Source organism: Schistocerca americana, chromosome 7 (genome assembly GCF_021461395.2).
Source record: "Schistocerca americana isolate TAMUIC-IGC-003095 chromosome 7, iqSchAmer2.1, whole genome shotgun sequence".
In the NCBI taxonomy this organism is placed as follows: domain Eukaryota; kingdom Metazoa; phylum Arthropoda; class Insecta; order Orthoptera; family Acrididae; genus Schistocerca; species Schistocerca americana.
Window position 1 is genome coordinate 109,258,834 of NC_060125.1, and position 24,665 is coordinate 109,283,498.

The 24,665-nt window shown below is 41.6% G+C and overlaps 1 protein-coding gene across 2 annotated transcripts in view; it reads left to right on the top strand.

Annotated features, from left to right (window-relative positions):
* LOC124622661 (tyrosine-protein kinase CSK) overlaps positions 1-24,665 on the top strand; it is a 285,377-nt gene that overhangs the window by 194,333 nt on the left and 66,379 nt on the right. For both annotated transcript variants that reach the window (XM_047148456.1, XM_047148455.1), the window contains exons 8-9: positions 779-865; positions 13,697-13,789. In XM_047148456.1, coding sequence (XP_047004412.1) covers positions 779-865; positions 13,697-13,789 — 180 coding nt within the window. The remainder of the gene's footprint in view (positions 1-778; positions 866-13,696; positions 13,790-24,665) is intronic.

The window sequence follows — 24,665 nt, forward strand, 5'->3', positions numbered from 1 at the left end:
CTTCTTCTTTAATTTGAATGTATAAAATTTCCTTTCACTAGTCTCTTAAGTGTGAATTGATTGCTTACAGTATACTATTGTCATTCATATTTAATATTAGCTGACAACCTAGCATTCCCTGGGCATTCACTTTGCCAGTTTTCTATTATAAATTAATTTTTATATATACTCCTTCAGTGCTCTTAGTGTGAGATAATCCAGGACAGTTTATATTGCTGGTGATGCTTCGCATGTCTACTACACGATTTTGTAAATGCCTCTATGGCAACGCCTCTTCATAGCTTTATAGATGGCTTTTGTTTTGCATGCAGCCATTTATGCTTCACTGTTGAAAGCTGTCAAAAGTGCTGACAGGCACCAAGAATTTCCTTAAGTTCACTCAACTGTAGGAGTTTCTTTGTAGCATTTTTTCATGCCTCTCAGTATTTATGATATTTTGTCTCCTGAACTGTGAGTGGTACCATGATATAATTTTGTTGGTGCATTTAGTGAGTGAGTGAGTGAGTGAGTGAGAGAGAGAGAGAGAGAGAGAGAGAGAGAGAGAGAGAGAGAGAGAGAATATGTATAGATTCTTGATATATATATATATATACTGAGAATCCCTACTAAGAGCTGGTAATTGCATAAGAATGTCATAAAACTTCTCTTAGGGCTTTCAAAGGAACTTCAGACAAAAGCTGTTAATAGGCAGTACTATAGCTTAACATGTCATTGTGTGAATTCTGTAGTGGAGTGTTGAAGATTATTTTGTATTATAAAATGTTTGTCTTTTCCACAGATATTTTCAAACAAATCCGATATGTGGAGTTTTGGCATTCTTCTGTGGGAAATATATTCATTTGGCAGGGTCCCATATCCAAGAATAGTAAGTAACAAAAAAGTTTAAAATATTTTAATTTTTTTGTGCTATGCACTAACAATTCACTCTAATAACAACTAATTGAAAAATGTACATTTCTGGTTTCCATCATTGAAAATGAAACTTTTCTGCCAGATAAACTGCTTCTTGATCTTTTTATTGAAAAGTGAAAAGGGGTCTGTCCAACAACTAATTGAGAAAATACTGCTATTGTAATCAATAGCCCTCCCCGTAACACTTCCTTCATCCTTTAGTGCCCCAAACATATCTAAATCACAGAGATATAATTTGGGACTGATAGGAGATGTTCAGTAGATAGCTGGTAAATTTCATGAAGTTTTGTTACCGGTTGAGGTTACTGTAGGTTACTGTAAGTTGCTGTGCATTGTCATACAGAAGCAGTAGCAAGACCAAAATTTGGTGTGGGCAAGATAAATTTTGCCAGGCCATGTGGTGGCACAAGAGGATGTGTTTTATATAGAGAAAGCTTTTTTATTTTGTTTTGGAAGTACCAAACTTTTATTCATAAAAATGAATATGTTTTGATTTTATGTAACAATATTCAGTAATTTCAGTAATAACTAACAATTAAACATTAATGGAAATCAAAATTTCTGACTTTTATCCTTACTGAACTCCTTAGCAGCTGTATTTTAATCCAGTTTAGCTGTTATATCTGATTTGAAAAGCTCTTTTCTGCCGAGGCTGCACTTATGGGTATTGTTAACAAAATTTGAATTACAATGTAAACATTTGGGCAATTTTAAGTTATTTTCTGTTGTGTACTGCAGTAGCTGTTTCACATATTTAATGAAGTTAGATAAATTTGTGATCATTATCACCAATTCTTCTTGTAATACGTAAGGTAGAATGTAACAGTTCTCACCCACTTGCAGAATTGTGTGTAAATCTTTACAGTTTCTTGATATGTGATCTTTTGGAATAATTTGTAATGTACTTAGACCATAGAGAAAACCAAATTTTCAAAATGTTGTTTTAAATACATAAATCTTGAATCCACATTGCTCAATTGTAGTCAATCATAGGGTTAAAAAAATCTGTTTCATATAGGCTTTTGGGAGACTGTTACATTCATATCTACATTCATAAATGGCTTGCCTTTTATTTTTAAAATCTTTTGGCAGATCATAACTGCCTTTCTCTATAAACTGACAGGCATTGGACAAGCATTGCTTGAATCTAGTTTGTTGATATTCTTTGATCCAGTCAAAAAATGTATGCAAATGTTAAAGAGCAATACTCAGATTGACTTGTACAGATTGCCATAATTTGCTTGTAACATTAACATGTGGTGATATCTCATACCATAACTGCAATGATATGATAAATTTTAAGCTGTGCATTTTGTTCACAACTGAATCATAACCACTGAGTGTGTCTGATTTTGCCATGTTATTTTTTTTAAGCTTTCAGTGCATTAAACATCATCATCAAATTGTAATAGTATGGCTTTCATTTCCTCTATTCTGCTTTTTCACCTTGATCTGATCAAAGGTTTCATAGTAAGCTTTTATTTGCCTGAGATTAATTTTCAGCATTTACTGGATCTTGAAAATGAAAACAAATTTTTTCTGAATAAAACCAAAAATGTTTTTGCTGCCATTGAAGAATTAGCTGCATCTACCAGCAGCAGATGCTTACTATGCTTCCTGCAGAGTGTAAAAATAGAGTTTTAACTTGGCTACTTATAACAGCCACATTTGCTCCATTGTCGTACCCTTGTACACAACAGTTTTGAGTATCTATTCCATTTTTTCTCCTAACTGTTCCAGTATTACATTAGCAAGCTATTCTCCAGTGATCTCAGCAATGACTAGAAATCCAATAAAGATTTCTTCTGTTGTGCCAGTTGATTTATTACAAATCCTTAAGATAATTGACATTTGTTCAACTCCATTACAATCTGTTCAGTTGAGTAAAGTTGAATAATATTTTGCATCTTTTACCATGTGATTAATTTCATCAGTAACTGTTTTTGACATCTATATGATCCATTTGTTCTGAATATCGTTGCTTAAATAATGATGTGTAAGTTGTTTGTCATTAATGCTTTTCATGTGTTCCCATAATGTAGGATTGTACTTAGGTATCAATTATTTTAAGCAAATCTATGAAGTTACCAGAATACCCTCTGTTGTTTCCTATATTGATCTAAATGCCAGATTATGAGAGGCTAAGAAATGAATGATAATAATGAATCTCTGAAATAAATTGTGCCAATGTGTTTGGGATTCTCGAATTAGCTTTTAGTTTTCTTGATCTGTTGTTTCTCCATGCTTTATTTCTTTGGCTGTTGTCATCCATTGGAACACAAATGCCATATGATGTTTGGTATTCTCATGTCCTTTGTAAAATACTGCTTAAGAGTTTCCAGTCACAGCACCCTCCTCATACCATCTGAGTTAGTAGTCTGCATGGAAAACAGAAAACTTATATTTTGAAAATTTGAATTAACCAACCAGTGATGATGTTGGGTTTCACCATTATTTTGTTTTCTTGAGAAACGAAAATGAGAAAATTGCCTATTATCATTGACTTTGGGATAATATTCATCACTGTTATTTAACTGCTGTGTAGGGCTGCTTCAAGCAATATCATGCGGCTGAGAATCTGTTATAGGAAATGTGCACATTCCACGATCTGAAATAACAAATGTTTCTTTAATTTCATCACTGACTTCCGCGCTAACTGGCTGAGAGTTCAGCTGTTCTCTGTGAGTTCCACTGGTCACCACAGGGGTATCAGATTCTGATTGGCTAGTTTGACTCTGTTTATTTCTGGCTTTAGTGGTTCATTACTATGTGCGTCTGGAGTACTTTGAAAGTTGAAGCAATCAATTCAGGTGATTCCATACTACCAGATGCAGTTTTTTTGAGAAACTTCTTGTACATCTACATCTACATCTACATCTATACTCCGCGAGCCACCTTGCGGTGTGTGGCGGAGGGTACTTATTGTACCACTATCTGATCCCCCCTTCCCTGTTCCATTCACGAATTGTGCGTGGGAAGAACGACTGCTTGTAAGTCTCCGTATTTGCTCTAATTTCTCGGATCTTTTCGTTGTGATCATTACGCGAGATATATGTGGGCGGTAGTAATATGTTGCCCATCTCTTCCCGGAATGTGCTCTCTCGTAATTTCGATAATAAACCTCTCCGTATTGCGTAACGCCTTTCCTGAAGTGTCCGCCACTGGAGCTTGTTCAGCATCTCCGTAACGCTCTCGCGCTGACTAAATGTCCCCATGACGAATCGCGCTGCTTTTCGCTGGATCATGTCTATCTCTTCTATTAATCCAACCTGGTAAGAGTCCCATACTGATGAGCAATACTCAAGAATCGGACGAACAAGCGTTTTGTAAGCTACTTCTTTCGTCGATGAGTCACATTTTCTTAGAATTCTTCCTATGAATCTCAACCTGGCGCCTGCTTTTCCCACTATTTGTTTTATGTGATCATTCCACTTCAGATCGCTCCGGATAGTAACTCCTAAGTATTTTACGGTCGTTACCGCTTCCAATGATTTACCACCTATGGCATAATCGTACTGGAATGGATTTCTGCCCCTATGTATGCGCATTATATTACATTTATCTACGTTTAGGGAAAGCTGCCAGCTGTCGCACCATGCATTAATCCTCTGCAGGTCCTCCTGGAGTACGTACGAGTCTTCTGATGTTGCTACTTTCTTGTAGACAACCGTGTCATCTGCAAATAGCCTCACGGAGCTACCGATGTTGTCAACTAAGTCATTTATGTATATTGTAAACAAGAAAGGTCCTATCACGCTTCCCTGCGGTACTCCCGAAATTACCTCTACATCTGCAGATTTTGAACCGTTAAGAATGGCATGTTGTGTTTTTTCTTCTAGGAAATCCTGAATCCAATCACAAACCTGGTCCGATATTCCGTAAGCTCGTATTTTTTTCACTAAACGTAAGTGCGGAACCGTATCAAATGCCTTCCTGAAGTCCAGGAATACGGCATCAATCTGCTCGCCAGTGTCTACGGCACTGTGAATTTCTTGGGCAAATAGGGCGAGCTGAGTTTCACATGATCTCTGTTTGCGGAATCCATGTTGGTTATGATGAAGGAGATTTGTATTATCTAAGAACGTCATAATACGAGAACACAAAACATGTTCCATTATTCTACAACAGATTGACGTAAGCGAAATAGGTCTATAATTATTCGCATCTGATTTATGACCCTTCTTGAAAATGGGAACGACCTGCGCTTTCTTCCAGTCGCTAGGTACTTTACGTTCTTCCAGCGATCTACGATAAATTGCTGATAGAAAGGGGGCAAGTTCTTTAGCATAATCACTGTAGAATCTTAAGGGTATCTCGTCTGGTCCGGATGCTTTTCCGCTACTAAGTGATAGCAGTTGTTTTTCAATTCCGATATCGTTTATTTCAATATTTTCCATTTTGGCGTCCGTGCGACGGCTGAAGTCAGGGACCGTGTTACGATTTTCCGCAGTGAAACAGTTTCAGAACACTGAATTCAGTATTTATGCCTTTCTTCGGTCGTCCTCTGTTTCGGTGCCATCGTGGTCAACGAGTGACTGAATAGGGGATTTAGATCCGCTTACCGATTTTACATATGACCAAAACTTTTTAGGGTTCTTGTTTAGATTGTTTGCCAATGTTTTATGTTCGAATTCGTTGAATGCTTCTCTCATTGCTCTCTTTACGCTCTTTTTCGCTTCGTTCAGCTTTTCCTTATCAGCTATGATTCGACTACTCTTAAACCTATGATGAAGCTTTCTTTGTTTCCGTAGTACCTTTCGTACATGATTGTTATACCACGGTGGATCTTTCCCCTCGCTTTGGACCTTAGTCGGTACGAACTTATCTAAGGCGTACTGGACGATGTTTCTGAATTTTTTCCATTTTTGTTCCACATCCTCTTCCTCAGAAATGAAAGTTTGATGGTGGTCACTCAGATATTCTGCGATTTGTGCCCTATCACTCTTGTTAAGCAAATATATTTTCCTTCCTTTCTTGGCATTTCTTATTACACTTGTAGTCATTGATGCAACCACTGACTTATGATCACTGATACCCTCTTCTACATTCACAGAGTCGAAAAGTTCCGGTCTATTTGTTGCTATGAGGTCTAAAACGTTAGCTTCACGAGTTGGTTCTCTAACTATCTGCTCGAAGTAATTCTCGGACAAGGCAGTCAGGATAATGTCACAAGAGTCTCTGTCCCTGGCTCCAGTTCTGATTGTGTGACTATCCCATTCTATACCTGGTAGATTGAAGTCTGCCCCTATTACAATAGTATGATCACGAAACTTCTTCACGGCGTTCTGCAGGTTCTCTCTGAGGTGCTCAACTACTACGGTTGCTGATGCAGGTGGTCTATAGAAGCATCCGACTATCATATCTGACCCACCTTTGATACTTAACTTAACCCAGATTATTTCACATTCGCATTCGCTAATAACTTCACTGGATATTATTGAATTCTTTACTGCTATAAATACTCCTCCACCATTGGCGTTTATCCTATCCTTGCGGTATATATTCCATTCTGTGTCTAGGATTTCATTACTGTTCACTTCCGGTTTTAACCAACTTTCCGTTCCTAATACTATGTGCGCACTATTTCCTTCAATAAGAGATACTAATTCAGGAACCTTACCCTGGATACTCCTGCAGTTTACCAATATTACGTTAACTTTTCCTGTTTTTGGTCTCTGAGGACGGACGTTCTTTATCAACGATGATAATGTCCTCTCTGGTAAGCCGTCAGGTATTTTATCGTTTCGCCCAAGGGGGGGTCCCTCTAACCTAAAAAACCCCCGTGTGCACGCCACACGTACTCTGCTACCCTAGTAGCTGCTTCCGGTGTGTAGTGCACGCCTGACCTGTCTAGGGGGGCCCTACAGTTCTCCACCCAATAACGGAGGTCGATGAATTTGCAACCATTATAGTCGCAGAGTCGTCTGAGCCTCTGGTTTAGACCCTCCACACGGCTCCAAACCAGAGGACCGCGATCGACTCTGGGCACTATGCTGCAGATATTAAGCTCAGCTTGCACTCTGCGTGCGATGCTGGTTGTCTTCACCAAATCAGCCAGCCGCCGGAAGGAACCAAGGATGGCCTCAGAACCCAAGCGGCAGGCGTCATTCGTTCCGACATGTGCTACTATCTGCAGCCGGTCACACCCAGTGCGTTCAATAGCTGCCGGAAGGGCCTCCTCCACATTACGGACGAGACCCCCCGGCAAGCACACCGAGTGCACACTGGCATTCTTCCCCGACCTACCCGCTATTTTCCTAAGGGGCTTCATAACCCGCCTAACGTTGGAGATCCCTATAACTAATAGGCCCGCCCTCTGTGACTGTCGGGACCTTGCCGGAGAATCGGCCACTGGCCCAACAGGTGAGGCATCCTGTGGTGGCTCGGAAACGATGTCATCACCACTAGGAAGCACCCCGTACCTGTTGGAAAGGGGTAAGGCAGCTGCCACGTGGCCAGATCCCACCTTCGCCTTTCGGCCAGGCACGTGCGAGCCCACCACTGTCCGCCATTCACCCTGGAGTGATGGCTGACCGGTAAGATGCTCACTGCCGGAAGACGCAGCGACATCAGGGGTTCCATGTGATTCCAAGGCCACCAAAGTAGGCATAGGTCTCACCACAGTTGCCCCAACGCCACTACGAGCCGACGCCTGCGCCTCGAGCTCGATGAGCCTAACAGACAAAGCCTCCACCTGCCCCCGAAGAGTGGCCAATTCTCCTTGCGTCCGCTCACAACAACCACAGTCCCTACACATGACTATGTTTACCCTACTCTATACGGTGACAAATTCCCAAGATAATCTTCTGATGAGCTACTCTGATAATCAAGAAACACTCACTGAAATACGAGACGCGAAAACTACGCTAGGTTTTCCCAGAAAAACTATTTAAAAGCTATGCGCAGCAAATAAGTACAAAAACGCTTTATACAAACAGTACTCGCTGCTGCTGGTGCTCTCGCACCTACACTTAAAACCTGATTCGATACTTCTCTTCGAGCATTTATTTTTCTTTTTGCAGATCCAGATTCCCAGTCTTTCGTGATATCTGTATCTCTCTTGGAGTCTGGGCCCCACATGTTAAGGAACAGAGGTCATATATTATATATCTAATCTGCAAAAAATAAAAACATTTTTGCATTTTTGTATAGTGGAACCCCATGTATAAATTCTATGAGATCTTGTAGGCCGGTTATATACATAAATGCCCAGAAAATAATTGAGAGAGTGCATAAACGGTGTGGTGAAGAAAAAAAATTAAATTATTGTGTCTGTTGGAGCAAACTATGCTGCATACAGCTGCATACATGTCATAGTTGTGGAATTACGAAAATAATTCAGCAGTTTAGCTATAATAATAGCATTGGAAGCTTACCGTCTCTGTAATGTGCTTATGTGAATCCTTGTTACTTCCATACGTAATTTATATCATAGCTACAGGTCGGTAAGAGGATCAGTGGTTTGATAGCTCTGGCCGACAAACAGTCACCACTTTCCACTGAGTTAAGCCACCTTCTTTCCATAATGGATGCTTTGTGCTGTTTTCACACTCTTTACTCTACAAAACATTACTTTAAGATCTCACTATCCCTGTGCCACATATAAAATGAAAAATCTCCTGAAACTGCATGTTTTGATTCATAATTTGTGAGCATAGACCTCAGCTAAGTTGTCAAAACAACGAATTTTAAATTCATAATATAGAAGTTACTGTACCCCCTTTAGTTCTTTGCTGTTGTATGTGATAGGTATACATTTGATTGCAAAAGTAATGCATTTCTGATGTCCGTTTCATATGTATCATCCTGTTTTAAAATAAAAGTTTGTTTGTTATAAAATGTCAGTTTTTTGTACAAATCAGCCAGTATGGTGGCCACCAAAGTGCAAATTAGTTTGAAAGTTGAAGAGTCAAATTTTTTTTTTTTTTTTTTTTTTTTTTTTTACAATTTTGATTTTCTTTCATTTGCAGTCAGACGGAGCGAGGTGGCGCAGTGGTTAGCACACTGGACTCGCATTCGGGAGGACGACGGTTCAATCCCGCGTCCGGCCATCCTGATTTAGTTTTTCCGTGATTTCCCTAGATCACTTCAGGCAAATGCCGGGATGGCTCCTTCGAAAGGGCACAGCCGATTTCCTTCCCCATCCTTCCCTAATCCGAACTTGTGCTCCGTCTCTAATGACCTAGTTGTCGACGGGACGTTAAACACTAATCTCCTCCTCCTTCATTTGCAGTCAAATGTACTTCCCTTACATGATACATGGTGTATGGGATCACAGTACAGTCTGTGGGTATATAAATGTAAATTATTTCTTATCTTTCTCAGTAAATAACCTTTTTTTTTCCCCAAACAAAACAAGTTCTAAACGTAAGACAGTTCCTTAGTTACTTAGTGTACAACACTGATCAGTAATCACTGCCCATTTATTTAATATTTACCATTTTCAAACAATGAATCACACTCATTCTCACGTAACACTCTTGTCAGAATTACAAAATAACATAACATTAAATAAGGACACACATTGGCATGACTGTATGCAGCACTCTGATTGGCTCTCTAGCCACTGAGAAATGTCCGTTTCACAATTGCTGTTTTAGCTGGGCACTGTGCAGGTTGTTAGGTTGTGCTGTTGTTTGTTTCGAATGATGCACAAGCGGCATAATCGCGCTCAGTCCAAATGGAACATGGGTCCTAAAGTGTATGTGTTTTGCACACAGCATATAAAACTACATTCATTGTTGCTGTATTCTTTTGTAGAAGAGCATGAGAAAATAAAGCTTGTTTTTCAGTCTAATGATTGTGGTGGGAATGCTACAAATAAAACTACATTTGCTATTAATATAATCTTCTACAGAAAAGTGAAAGAAAATAAGAAAATAAAATTGTTGTTATTAAGATCTAATAACTGAGGAGCACATGTAGCAGATATAACTACATTCATTGTGAAAACATCCTTCTACAGAAAAACTAAGGAAATGAAAATGGGACAATAAAACTGAGCACACAAAAAAAGTATGTTCTCCACCAGTAATGTCCTTCTGTTTTTATATTTTTCAAAACAAACTCCAGTTTCCTTTAAAATTTTGCATGAATGTTTCATTTCCCTGTGAAGTTAATGTCTGGATCTTCATTGACACTGTCACATTATGCACTATCCACACATGACTTACTACTGTTGCTACTGCTCTCTACATAGTTCTGGCTAATGGCATTAGCAAACATTTTCATTATTCTTCATTACATAATTGACGTACGTTGTTTGTTAAAGCTTCAGCATTTTATTGTACACTTCTGCGTTGACTAACCATTCCACCAGATGCTGAGCAGATGCAATAGAAATAACATAACTCTGAATGTTAACCTAACTGTACAGTGCCAAGCCACGTACGTGATTCACATTTTGTCAGATGCATTTGGTCCTGTCTTTATCTAAGCAAAGTTATTTCAGCATTCTGCCTTCCGCAAATGTATAATGGACATGTATAGTAAGAGTATGGAAAGAAGGTACCTTGGCTGACGAGAAGGCAGACAATGACCAGACCTCCCTCATCAACCAGAACTGGCAACCAACTGATGTGTGCCCTTCATACTGGTCTATAGGTATGGTACAAGTTAATGATAGAAGTAACAAGGATTCGCATAAGTGGATTATAGAGGCAGTTAGTTTCAAATGCAGGACAGTACTTCACTGTTGCCTTTCTCAAGATCGCAGCATTCTGTGACGTAATTTATTATTTTCCTAGACTTAGCACGAATGAAACTTCCTCTGTAGCTTCCAACTTTTATGGGTGTCATAGGGGAAAAAATTGATGGGCTAGGAATTACTTTGTCATTCATTATTTATTCTGTATATTGTTGATTATGCTTAACAGAGAATAACAACACTTAGCACTGCTACTATTACACCACTACTGTTGGCTCACTGAAGTTGGCAGCAACTGTAAATTTAGGACACTTGACATGAGAAGTTCAGAATTTTCATGAAGAATACTACCGTATTTACTCTAATCTAAGGCAACCTTTTTTTCCGGTTTTTGTAGTCCAAAAAACTGCCTGAGGTAGAATCGAGTGCAAAGTAAGCGGAAGTTCTGAAAAGTGTTGGTAGGTGCCGCCACAACTAACTTCTGCTGTTGAACGTATGTAGCGCTACACAGGCATGCTTTGCAGGCACAAAGATAAATACTGGTGCCAAAACCTCTGGAAAGTGGAAGACGAGCTTTTTTCTCCGCCCTGAGTTTTGACCACTGCATTTTCATACATTATCCAACGAAGTAAATACAAATTCCTTATTGTTCATCTTCGAATGTAGCAGCATTTCAATGTACTACGAAAATCTGACTGGCAAGACTGTTTGGGATCTTTGACAATATGGCCAACTCTACGTTCTGAATTTGTTCATACCTGTGAGAAGACATGGTTGCTAATAGGAACTTTTATGAATTGTGAATCACATGCAGTATTCTCTTCACCATAAGAATAATTCGAATATAAACATTTTTCCATGTATTCTTTCACGTTTGCTGCTATCTCATTTAAATCCTGTCTGCCTAATAAACTATGAAACTAGAGTGAGACAACAGCAAACGTGGAAGAATATACATATCATATCATGTCATGTTTATATACGTATTATGCTGAATAGTGATACAGTCAGAAATGAAGCACGGCAACTGACTAGATTTTTAGATCTAAGATGACTCTAATTTCTGTGCAGAATGTAATGTACTAAAGAGGCGTCTGCAAAGATTTTCAAATGGAGAAAATTTTTCGCTAAACTCTTCTTCAGAACATCTTCTATCATACACAGTCTATGATTTGGTTCTTGTTGATCATTATCAAAGAAAGCAGCAGTGTAAGTAACAACAAATAGCAGTCTCTTGCCATTGTTTTGCTGATGAAAAGATTCCTCTCTCTCTCTCTCTCTCTCTCTCTCTCTCTCTCTCTCTCTCTCTCTCTCTCTCTCTCTCTTTTTTTCAGTTGTAAGCAGCGGTAGCGCACACAAAAGCAAGCCATGCTGCTAGCGGCGACAGGCCGTAAACACTCATTATCAGAATGCGACAAACAATGCATGACACAATACAGTAATGCATTTTCAGCTTAGAGTGACGTAAACACCTATAACAAAGAGAACGGTACTCATCAGATCAAAGAAAAATAAGCAATCAATTCAAACCAGATGAAGCACGTGAAAAAGGAAGGGTGCCCGTATAAATACGGACGGAGCCCCTGACACATAGCAATGGCTACCTGGCAAAGCTTAACTGCTAAGCTTATGACTCGAACCAAACTACTGTAGCTGTATTCTCATTCTTTCGACCTAAATTGTGTCCATTACAATGGACCAACTTTGTTTCGATTTGGAGGGCGGCCTAAAACTTTTCTCTCCCCTTGAATTTTGAGTCTCAAATTTCAGGTGCGGCTTAGATTGGGGAAAATTTTCTTCCTTGATTTCGAGTCTCATTTTTCAAGTGCGGCTTAGATTCAAGTGGGACTTAGATTCGAGTAAATACGGTATGGGTCCAGGTAGCCTCCTTTTTATTATAATTGTTCTGTAGACTAGATTTTTAAAAAGTGAATGTTGTAGGTTAATATCACTGATGTTTGCTAACTATTTGGATTTATCGTCTTATGACAAATAAAATCTTTACTCATGGTCATGGCTTTTGATGGTCCTAGCTGAATATATTTCGTTAGTTGAAGACAGCTGCATAAACCTTAAAGGTGCAAGGCCCCTTGGACCACACAGCCATGGATGGTGGTCCATGAAGCCCACACCTTATATTGCTTATGTGTAGAAGTAGGAATTCAGGAGTTAATTGTTGGTGTTATTTCTAGATATGGGCAGCTTTCACATTGGTCAACACTTAACAGCAGTATTCTGCATTTATTGACCTTTCATTTCCAAGAAAATAGATGAGCAACACACCCTTTCAATCCCAAAAGGCAATTTCTAGAATTTTCTTGCTGCCAGGTGAGTTGTAGCCCAGACTGTGGCATTCTCTCCTTCTGCTCTCCACTTCACTGTCAATTGATTGGTTTCTGGTGTGTAGTGATGGGCTCAGATCTCATTATACTTCCTGAGGAGATGTAAAACCTACCTTACTGATTTAATGTGATATTTAAGGTACTTTTCTAAAAATGATTTGAATAATCCTGGTATGTAAGCCCACCCTGCACGACTGTGAAGAATAGCTCATATTCTACAAAGTTATGAGCAACAACAGCATTGCTGTTAATGACACCCAATTATTGACAATATTTGTGAATATTGTTTCCAGCAATATTAAGACCAATGGGGGGGAAAATCTATCAAAAAGGTCAGAAAGTTTTCACTTTTCTTCATAAAAAATAGTGCGTTGTACAACAGATGTTAGTCTTACTTGCTAATGCTGCCACTGATGAAGGACCAGTCACTGTGGGATGATGCAATTGCTCAGTCCTCCCATATATCCTCATCTAAATACTTCTAATGCCTCACTCTACTACCAGGTCTTTCTAAGTAAATGGTGTGCAAGTCTAGTCTGAATTTTAATAACTTTTATTTTGTGTACTCAAGTTTTTGTTTCAAAAGTTGAGAGTTGGCTACAGTAAACAAAATAGGTACCAATACATTTTCTATATACAAGACACACATGAGGAATTTAAGATATCTTCATTATGAAAAGCTGTGTCCCAACATTTTAAGATTAATAATCATTCTAATTATGACTATATTATTTCCATCTGTGGTAAATTTGCAGCAGGCATAATATGCTAAATGTTTGCTTTTTTTTTTTTTTAGCCATTAGCAGACGTAGTTAAACATGTAGAAAAGGGTTATAAAATGGAGTCACCTGAGGGCTGCCCCCCAGAGGTTTATGAGATGATGCGCCAGGTAAGAAAACTCTTCTTTTTAATATTATTTGAGAGAGTGAGAGTGACAAATCCTGCCACTAAAATATTCATGTACATTATTAACTGCACATAATTGTGTAACAAGTAATTGCAATTGGTTATCTGCTTGTGTAATGACTGCAAACTAACATAATCATAGTTTCTGCTATAGAATGGTCATGTATAATCATGTTGACATCGTCTTTCATTGAACTATGGCCAACAATCAAACTATTTAGGCCAGCCAGATGTACTACATGGATTTGTATAATTTAACATTATCTTCTGTGAATAATTTTAGTCAAGTATCAACGGATCAAATCATTATTTGAAACTGTGTAAATGTTACTGCTACTGAATATTTCTAATTTATTGACACTTTTGGCAAAAACAATCAACATTTCAAAGTCTTATAATTGTCATTTATAACCAAATAAGTGGGCAGACTGCTGCAGATTCATCACAAATAGAAGTCTATTTGAAGAAAGTCGGCATCAGTTTCATGTAAGGTCTGTGAGTGTGTGTTTGGAGCTTGGGGTGTGGGGGAGTGTAGCTTCATTTCTTCATTTGTGTGTGTGTGTGTGTGTGTGTGTGTGTGTGTGTGTGTGTGTGTGTGCGCGCACAAACCCAACAAGTTCAGAGCCATGCTAATAATATGAGGCTTAAGGTGAAAATTAAAGATAAGGAAGCAAATGGCTTAGACGAGCAAGGTGGTTTGATTTTTAAATAAAAACTATGATCAGTTTTTCGGTACATTTAGGCAAAAATTCATTCATTCTTAACCAATAATATTAGTGGACAATCTTATTATAAACACAAATTTTCTGGCTATTTATGTCATTATTACAATGAAGGACAGTCGTATTAACAGGACATAATACAGTTTTAGATCTTATAAATGATGGGAGAGATTATTAATCATTACAAGATATACAGAAGTCCCAACAAAGATTCTCATGAAACTCCAACATTGATTTACAGGGTTATTACAAATGATTGAAGCGATTTCACAGCTCTACAATAACTTTATTATTTGAGATATTTTCACAATGCTTTGCACACACATACAAAAACTCAAAAAGTTTTCTTAGGCATTCACAAATGTTCGATATGTGCCCCTTTAGTGATTCGGCAGACATCAAGCCGATAATCAAGCTCCTCCCACACTCGGCGCAGCATGTCCCCATCAATGAGCTCGAAAGCATCGTTGATGCGAGCTCGCAGTTCTGGCACGTTTCTAGGTAGAGGAGGTTTAAACACTGAATCCTCCACATAACCCCACAGAAAGAAATCGCATGGGGTTAAGTCGGGAGAGCGTGGAGGCCATGACATGAATTGCTGATCATGATCTCCACCACGACCGATCCATCGGTTTTCCAATCTCCTGTTTAGGAAATGCCGAACATCATGATGGAAGTGCGGTGGAGCACCATCTTGTTGAAAGATGAAGTTGGCGCTGTCGGTCTCCAGTTGTGGCATGAGCCAATTTTCCAGCGTGTCCAGATACACGTGTCCTGTAACGTTTTTTTTCGCAGAAGAAAAAGGGGCCATAACTTTAAACCGTGAGATTGCACAAAACCCGTTAACTTTTGGTGAATTGCGAATTTGCTGTACAAATGCGTGAGGATTCTCTACCGCCCAGATTAGCACATTGTGTCTGTTCACTTCACCATTAAGAAAAAGTGTTGCTTCATCACTGAAAACAAGTTTCGCACTGAACGCATCCTCTTCCATGAGCTGTTGCAACCGCACCGAAAATTCAAAGCGTTTGACTTTGTCATTGGGTGTCAGGGCTTGTAGCAATTGTAAACGGTGAGGCTTCTGCTTTAGCCTTTTCCGTAAGATTTTCCAAACCGTCGGCTGTGGTACGTTTAGCTCCCTGCTTGCTTTATTCGTCGACTTCCGCGAGCTATGCGTGAAACTTGCCCGCACGCGTTCAACCGTTTCTTTGCTCACTGCAGGCCGACCCGTTGATTTCCCCTTACAGAGGCATCCAGAAGCTTTAAACTGCGCATACCATCGCCAAATGGAGTTAGGAGTTGGTGGATCTGTGTTGAACTTCATCCTTAAGTGTCGTTGCACTGTTATGGCTGACTGATGTGAGTGCATTTCAAGCACGACATACGCTTTCTCGGCTCCTGTCACCATTTTGTCTCATTGCACTCTCGAGCGCTCTGGCGGCAGAAACCTGAAGTGTGGCTTCAGCCGAACAAAACTTTATGAGTTTTTCTACGTATCTGTGGTGTGTCATGACCATGTGTCAATGAATGGAGCTACAGTGAATTTATGAAATCGCTTCAATCATTTGTAATAGCCCTGTATTTGTCCTGTGTTAGATCCTGCTTTACTTACAAAATGTGCCTATGACTTTTTAGATAATCTTTTGAGAGCCAATTCTATAAAAGCTGCCGACTGGAAATAAATTTTGATCTCAATTCAGAAAATGAAGCCAGAGTCAGAATTCTTCTTCTCCTCCTCCTCATGGTGTTAAACCCTGTGTGGATCTTAGCCTCTTCAACAAGTTTTCTCCATTCTGCCCTCTCCAGCACAGTTCTCCACTGTCCTCTGACTCTAAGAGACATTGTATTTTCTTCCACATCTTCTAGCCACAGCTTTTTGTAGCCTTCCTCTTTGTCTTCTTTCAGTTGACCTCCGCTCAAAAACCTTTTCAGTTGTTCTTTCAGTATCCATCTTAAGGAAATGTCCAAATCAGGCTGTCATCCTACTTTTTATTATACTTATTGTGTCCCAAGCAGTCGCAAATAATTTAGCTTTTCTGTCCTATCAAGACTACCAAAGGCCTGCTGATGTCTGTGTAGAGCTTATGAAGCTCAATATTATACTCATACACCTTTTCATGTCTTTGCCTCAGCTCATATATCTGATCTATTGTTGCTGTATTAAGCCAAAATCCACAGTGATATTCACTCAGAATCTCTGCTGCATATGGAACTAGCCTGTTGTAGGTACAAGGTGTACAACTTTGCTTCCACTGTTTGCCAATTGGTGGCGACAACGGTAAGTAGCGGTCGAAAGAAACAGATCGCAGACATCAGGCAGTTAAGCCTAGTTTACACTACAACACTAGGTTGCAGGCAGCTGCACTACAGGCCACTGCGCATGCTTCCCGTGCGTTTGAGCAACTCGTCGGTGAAACTAAACAGTTTCAGCGTATTCCAACTTTGGCGACACTAGTTGCTTGAGTTTTGAGGTTGTGTGTTCGTAGGGTGTAGACAAACTGAAATATGAAGTGGGGAACGGAGAATAATGTTCGCTTTTTGGATATCTATGCTTTGCATAGGTGTTTGTGGGATTTCAGTGATGCTGGTTACAAAAATAAGTAACATATTGCTGCTCCAGGGACCATCATGTGCAATCAGAACATACACTCCTGGAAATGGAAAAAAGAACACATTGACACCGGTGTGTCAGACCCACCATACTTGCTCCGGACACTGCGAGAGGGCTGTACAAGCAATGATCACACGCACGGCACAGCGGACACACCAGGAACCGCGGTGTTGGCCGTCGAACGGCGCTAGCTGCGCAGCATTTGTGCACCGCCGCCGTCAGTGTCAGCCAGTTTGCCGTGGCATACGGAGCTCCATCGCAGTCTTTAACACTAGTAGCATGCCGTGACAGCGTGGACGTGAACCGTATGTGCAGTTGGCGGACTTTGAGCGAGGGCGTATAGTGGGCATGCGGGAGGCCGGGTGGACGTACCGCCGAATTGCTCAACACGTGGGGCGTGAGGTCTCCACAGTACATCGATGTTGTCGCCAGTGGTCGGCGGAAGGTGCACGTGCCTGTCGACCTGGGACCGGACCGCAGTGACGCACGGATGCACGACAAGACCGTAGGATCCTACGCAGTGCCGTAGGGGACCGCACCGCCACTTTGCCGTAGGGGACCGCACCGCCACTTCCCAGCAAATTAGGGACACTGTTGCTCCTGGGGTATCGGCGAGGACCATTCGCAACCGTCTCCATGAAGCTGGGCTACGGTCCCGCACACCGTTAGGCCGTCTTCCGCTCACGCCCCAACATCGTGCAGCCCGCCTCCAGTGGTGTCGCGACAGGCGTGAATGGAGGGACGAATGGAGACGTGTCGTCTTCAGCGATGAGAGTCGCTTCTGCCTTGGTGCCAATGATGGTCGTATGCGTGTTTGGCGCCGTGCAGGTGAGCGCCACAATCAGGACTGCATACGACCGAGGCACACAGGGCCAACACCCAGCATCATGGTTTGGGGAGCGATCTCCTACACTGGCCATACACCACTGGTGATCGTCGAGGGGACACTGAATAGTGCACGGTACATCCAAACCGTCATCGAACCCATCGTTCTACCATTCCTAGACCGGCAAGGGAACTTGCTGTTCCAACAGGACAATGCCCGTCCGCATGTATCCCGTGCCACCCAACGTGCTCTAGAAGGTGTAAGTCAACTACCCTGGCCAGCAAGATTTCCGGATCTGTCCCCCATTGAGCATGTTTGGGACTGGATGAAGCGTCGTCTCATGCGGTCTGCACGTCCAGCACGAACGCTGGTCCAACTGAGGCGCCAGGTGGAAATGGCATGGCAAGCCGTTCCACAGGACTACATCCAGCATCTCTACGATCGTCTCCATGGGAGAATAGCAGCCTGCATTGCTGCGAAAGGTGGATATACACTGTACTAGTGCCGACATTGTGCATGCTCTGTTGCCTGTGTCTATGTGCCTGTGGTTCTGTCAGTGTGATCATGTGATGTATCTGACCCCAGGAATGTGTCAATAAAGTTTCCCCTTCCTGGGACAATGAATTCACGGTGTTCTTATTTCAATTTCCAGGAGTGTAGATAGTTTGACAATATCTGAGCTGCAGGGCAAAACTTATTGAATTAGGAGCACATATACAACTGAATTAAGAAAAATACAAGCAAAGGTAATTCTAGCTGTAGAAATGCTCTTGTCTACAAGATTAAAATCTCATCATTCGAGTTGGCCCACTCTTTTTTTAAAAAGGAATATTGTTGACAGGAGGGAAGGCTACGCAGATCAAGGAGCTACATTCTTTATTTCATATTCATCTATTTCAAACATCGCAGCAATGCTCCCCATTCACAAATGTTTGACTTTTGAAATACTGCCACTGTACTGATCTATCTTCAAGAGAGAAGTTTGCAAACCATTCTCTTCTTAATGCGACCTGCTTCAGATAATTATTGGTGTTCATGAAAAAGTGTCATAAACTAAAACCACATCTTATAGCATGCCGAGTGTTCTCGATTGTAATGTTATGTGAAACTTCCTGGCAGATTAAAACTGTGTGCTGGACCGAGACTCGAACTCGGGACCTTTGCCCTTCGCAGGCAAGTGCTCTACCAACTGAGCTACCCAAGCATGACTCACGCCCCGTTCTCACAGCCTTACTTCCACCATTACCTCATCTCCTACCTTCCAAACTTTACAGAAGCAGGAGAGCTTCTGTAAAGTTTGGAAGGTAGGAGACGAGGTACCATATTGACATTTGTATTTTTCAGACTATCATCGTGCTAGTTACAAAAAAGTGAAGCAATTGGTGGTGGACTAACAGCATCTACTCACTTAAATTGAGGATGAAGCAGCCTTTTTCAAAATAGTGACTGTTATGCTAGTATATTATGTTCATTCATAACTGCTCAAGCACAGCTAAATGCAAGAGTTTAATGATAAATGATTTGAAAGCTCCTGGCAGATTACAACTGTATGCTGGACTGATACTTGAACTTGGGGCCTTTGCCTTTGATGGGCAAGTGCTCTACTGACTGAGCTACTGAAGCATGAAGAGCCATCCTCACAGCTTTACTTCTGCCCATACCTCATCTCCTATCTTCCAAACTTCACAGAAGTGGTGCTGCAGATGTGAAAGTGAAAATATTATTCTGGAAACATCCTCCAGGCCATTCCAAAGCTGTCTCCACAGTATTCTTCCTTTAAGGAGCACTAATCTTGCAAGTTTTGCAGGAAAGCTTCTGTGAAATTTGGAAGGTAGGCTATGAGGAACTGGTGGAAATAAAGCGGTGAGGAGGAACCATGAATTGTGCTTCAGTAGCTCATTTGATAGAGGACTTACCTGCAAAAGGCAGAGATACTGAGTTAGTCTCAGTCCGGCACACAGTTTTAATCTGTCAGTAAGTTTCATATCAGTGCATGCTCCTCCGCAGAGTGAAAATTTCATTCTGATACATTTTTTGTAAAGCAGGCGTTTGTAGATTATAATAGTCGGCAAAAGGAGATTCCTGACAGTTGAAACAGGTGTTGCGTGGCTGCTTTCAACCAGTCACATAGCGCATTATTTTGTGCCTTTCACAGCAGTGCCTCAGTGTTGTCAAAGCTTTGTACACGGCTATTGTTTTTACATGCAGCCATTTATGCTTCGCAGCCGAAAGCTGACAACAATGTTGCCACTGACTCTACTATAGGTCTGCCGTGACCGTAGGAACAAGAGAGTAAAAAAACAAACCAGTGTACATTTGATCTACAAAATCTGCGTTGGTGTTAATTCAGGTATTACTGCTGTAGGAATGTTTTCCTACCTAACTTGCTACATTGATTATGAAGCTGTGAAATAAAGCTTGATAGGTACTCCACAAAGATCAATTACTTGCAGTGCAAAACATCTATTTACACACCATGCTGTATAGCAGGCACAGAGACAGCACACTGCGGGTGAGTCTTAAAACTTATTTTATTGATAGGCATCTTGGTACAAAGTGCATCGCCGTGTGACATTTCCATCATGGCAAGGGCACAGGGCCAAGGTTGATGTGGGTGCTGTGAGGAGAATACCAAGACTGAGAGTGAGGCTAGGTCGGCGGAAACCTCACTATGAGCTGAGCTCTTGTCCTGTACCAGTAGCCAATGACTGTAGTATCCAATTACACAGCATAACTGACAGTTTGGGTGGAAGTAAATGCATGAATGAAGAAACCTGCTGCCGTACAGATGATTGTAACAAGCTTGGAATGTACAGAACTGCAATGACCAACCTGCAGTGAAGGGCTGCAATACAGTTCCTCCACCTCTGCCCCTCCCCTGAAAGAGCAGAGCTAAGTTGATAAGTCAGGTGGTTACTTACTTTCCGTGTCCGGAACTAGACTTCAGACTTCCAAAAATCAGCAGCCAATATGGCCTTGTCATTTGTCTCCCATAAGTCATTCATTGTGCAGGGCTGGTCTAAATATGGACAAATAAGCAGGTGTCTCATGAGGATCCTGGACAGAAGCACACAGACAGAGAGTGTTCTCATTCTCTTTTAAGAAACCCCATTGCTGCAAGTTTGTTTTGCACTTTGGCACTTCTGCCCTCAAACGGTTTAGGGTTCTCCAGACTGTGTATGGTAGGTCTCCATCAGGCGCCAGTTCTTCTTTTACATTTTTATGGGGGTTTCTTAGGTCGATTTCCCACCTTTTCAAACGATTCTCTGCAGCCGACCCTTCCAGGGCTCGGGCACATGACAGGAAACTCTTCCTTGAACAAACCGTCAGTCAGCAGGCTGGTGTCCGTATAAAGGGTGACACATGTCCTTTTCTTGCTTGGTTTTTTCGGCTTCGGCAGCGATGTCACGTTGTAGGTTGGGCGGTGCGATCCCCATGATTAAGTACATCTTGTGCACTGGGGTTGGCCTCAAGTATTCGGTAACAATCCGTGCCATTTCATTCACCGCGGCATCAAGTTTTCTCATGTGTGTTGATGCAGACCATACTGGAGCGGCAAATTCCGCAGCTGACACACTGAGCGCAAGGGCTGAAGTTCTCAGGACTTTTGGGTTTGCACCCCAGGATCCGCTGGTTAATTTCCTGATGATGTTGAGACTTTTTCCCTTGTGGCATTACAATGGTGTTTATAGGTCAGTGTGCGATCCAACGTGACACCAAGATATTTGGATGTTTTACAGTGCTCGAGACGTTCACCTCTCCATATTACATTTAATTCACGATTTGCCTCCCTGTTCTTTAAATGGAATGCACAGACCTGCGTCTTGGAAGGGTTCGGCCTTAGGTGGTTTGCCTCATAATACTGGGAGAGAGCTTCCAAGGTACTCGTTAATTTCTCCTCTACATCCATAAAATTGTGACCTTGGGCTGCAACTGCAGTTTCATCGGCATGCGTAAATTGGCGCGTGATGTTTGGCACTGGTTGGTCATTTGTATATATATTATACAGAGCTGGAGCGAGGACGCTTCCCTGAGGTAGGCCATTCCTCTGATTTCTCCACCTGCTCTTCTTGCCCTGGAGACTGACGAAAAATCTCCTATTATGCTGGAAAGTACCTATCAATGATGTTAAATGGTAATCTCTTGTCACATTATATACTTTCCTAAGGAGCCTCCGATGGTTTACAGTATCATATGTAGCTGAAAGGTCTATGAATGCCACTCCCGTAATCTCTTTCTTCTCAAACCTATCCTCGATATGTTGGGTCAGGTTCAGGACTTGACCACAGCACGATTTGCCTTGTCGGAAACCTGCCTGCTGTGGGATGATCTGTTGTTCTAAGACGCTTTCTATGTGACTTAGCGTCAGTTGTTCCAAGATCTTAAAACAGTGACATAAAAGAGACACGGGTCAGAAGTTTTTTGGATCATCAGAGTCATTTCCTGGTTTCAGAAGTGCAACCACTCGTGCTCTCCTCCACATCTTTGGAATATGGAGCCTTTCTACACATGCATTTATCAAATCTAGCAGCCACTGTAGGGTATTACTGCCAAAGTTTTTAATTTGCTCGACTCTAAATTCATCGATACCAGGAGCTCTGTTAATCTTCAAGCTATATATGGCTGCAGTAAGTTCTGACATTGTAAATGGTGCCTTGAGGTGATGATTTTCCTCTGCCGGCTCACATGCTAATGGTTCTTGGTACTTTCTGCCGTGGGTTTTGCCATTCGTAAGGAGTGTAGTGGCGACTTGGTCTGCTGTGACATTAGTAAATTTATCATTTGACTTTGTGGCGTCACCGTTAAAGTTCTTTAACAGTTTCCAAGCCTGCCTACTGTTCACTTTCATGTCCAGGTTCTCCACAAGGTCACACCATTTGGCTTTGCGGTTCTCAGCTATGACTGACATGAGTTCATCACCTGCTAGAAGTGTCTCATCATCAAATGGGTTGTTATCGAAGAGCTTCTGGTATCTTTCCAGTAGTGGCTTTGTGTCCTCAGACAGTCCCATAATATACTGTGTTCTGCATCCTCGCAGTTTTGTTTTCCTAGACACCTTCTGAACGAGTTTGACAAAAGAGTCGTACATCTCAGGTTGTGGGGGGATTTTTGTTATTTCTACATCAATGAGTGCTCTAAATTTCTTCCAGTTGGCCTTTTTAAAACTGAACCTTCTTTTGAAAGGAACTTGTTCAGGCTTAACAACTGCATTGACCATGCAAATTATGGGCCAATGCTGCGTATGGGGAATTGGCTCCCCAATCAGTTTTCCACATTGGCCAGCGAGTTTCTTGCTAACAAAGATGTTATCGGGATTGTACCCTTTCTTCCCTCTGGCACTATTAAAGGAGCTTGGCAGTTTCGGGTCATGTATGAGCAGTAGATCTTGTACCTTAGCCCAGGTCTCTAGTTCCACTCCGCTGCTGTTAGTTTCTTTATAGCCCTAAGTAGTACTCTGACAGTTGAAATCACCCAATACAAAATTAAAGTCTTGGTAACTGAAATTGCCAGGCTCAGTGAAGACAAAATCTGATCTGGGGGTTTGTACACAGAGGTAACGTTACATTGCTGAGTTCAAATGGTTAATATCTCAATGTCTTGCCTGTCGCTCAGTGATGCAGAAGTGACTCTAATTCCTGGCCTGGCGAAGACGGCACTATCGTACCGTTCATGTGGTCTCTCCAAGATCATCTTCATTCCATCTATTTTGGGTGTGGGTCTTGTACTCTCCCGATGAGTTTCTTGAATCAGGAGGAAGTCACATTGATATCCTTTACACAAGTCAGATAATAAAACTTCTTTGTCTCTCGATATTCCTTCAATGTTTATTGACATCATCACAAGTGGTCTTAGAAAAGACTGTTTGGGGTAGGGTCTTATTGGTCTTCATTTTCTCATAAGTCCATTCTGGTTGTTGATGGATTAGCCGCTGATAGATCAACGTTGCCCAGGGTGTGCCCGATTGCGGTTCTCATTTGTGTCTTGTTGTCACAATCTTCGGGGATGCTCCTTCAGTGCACCCCAGTCAGGTGGTGACAATGGAGGTCAGTGGTACCGGTGAAGAGGGGTGTTGTACCAACGGTGAGGCAGTGGGTAATAGCGTTGACACCAAGGATGACAGGCATGCGATGGAGGCAGGTGCCCAACATCAGAATGCCAGGTGTGAGGTCGCTGGGGCAGCTGGTTGTCAGTAGTTCCAGTCAGCAGTGTGATAGTGAGCTAGACACATGATACTGGCAACGAATGTGAGTGGTGAATAAACTGATGGTGCATGAGGTGGGAGGAAGGTGCTGTCATACTGTGTGCACTGTGGTGGGCAGGTGCTGGGCACCATTAGCAGTGTGGGGCTGCAGAGTTAAGGCTGCAGGAGCACTACCAGGTCACTGCGAGGAAGGGCTAACAGCTATGTTGAAAAATTTGGCAGTTAAAAAATGCCTGCACCAGATACTGTGAGCATAAATTGCCGGTGCCTCTGGCATGAGGACGGGCAGTGGCAGGACTGGGGTGCAGTGCTGGGAACTTGTAAAGTAACACCTGACAATTGAAACAGGCTTGACGTGGCTGCTCTCAACCAGTCATGTAGTGCAATTTTTTATACCTCCCACAGCAGTGCCTCGTTATTGTTAGAGTTCTGTACATGGCTATTGTATGGAAGTGGTGCAGGCTGCAATGCGACATTGGGAGCATAACCAGCTGTTGG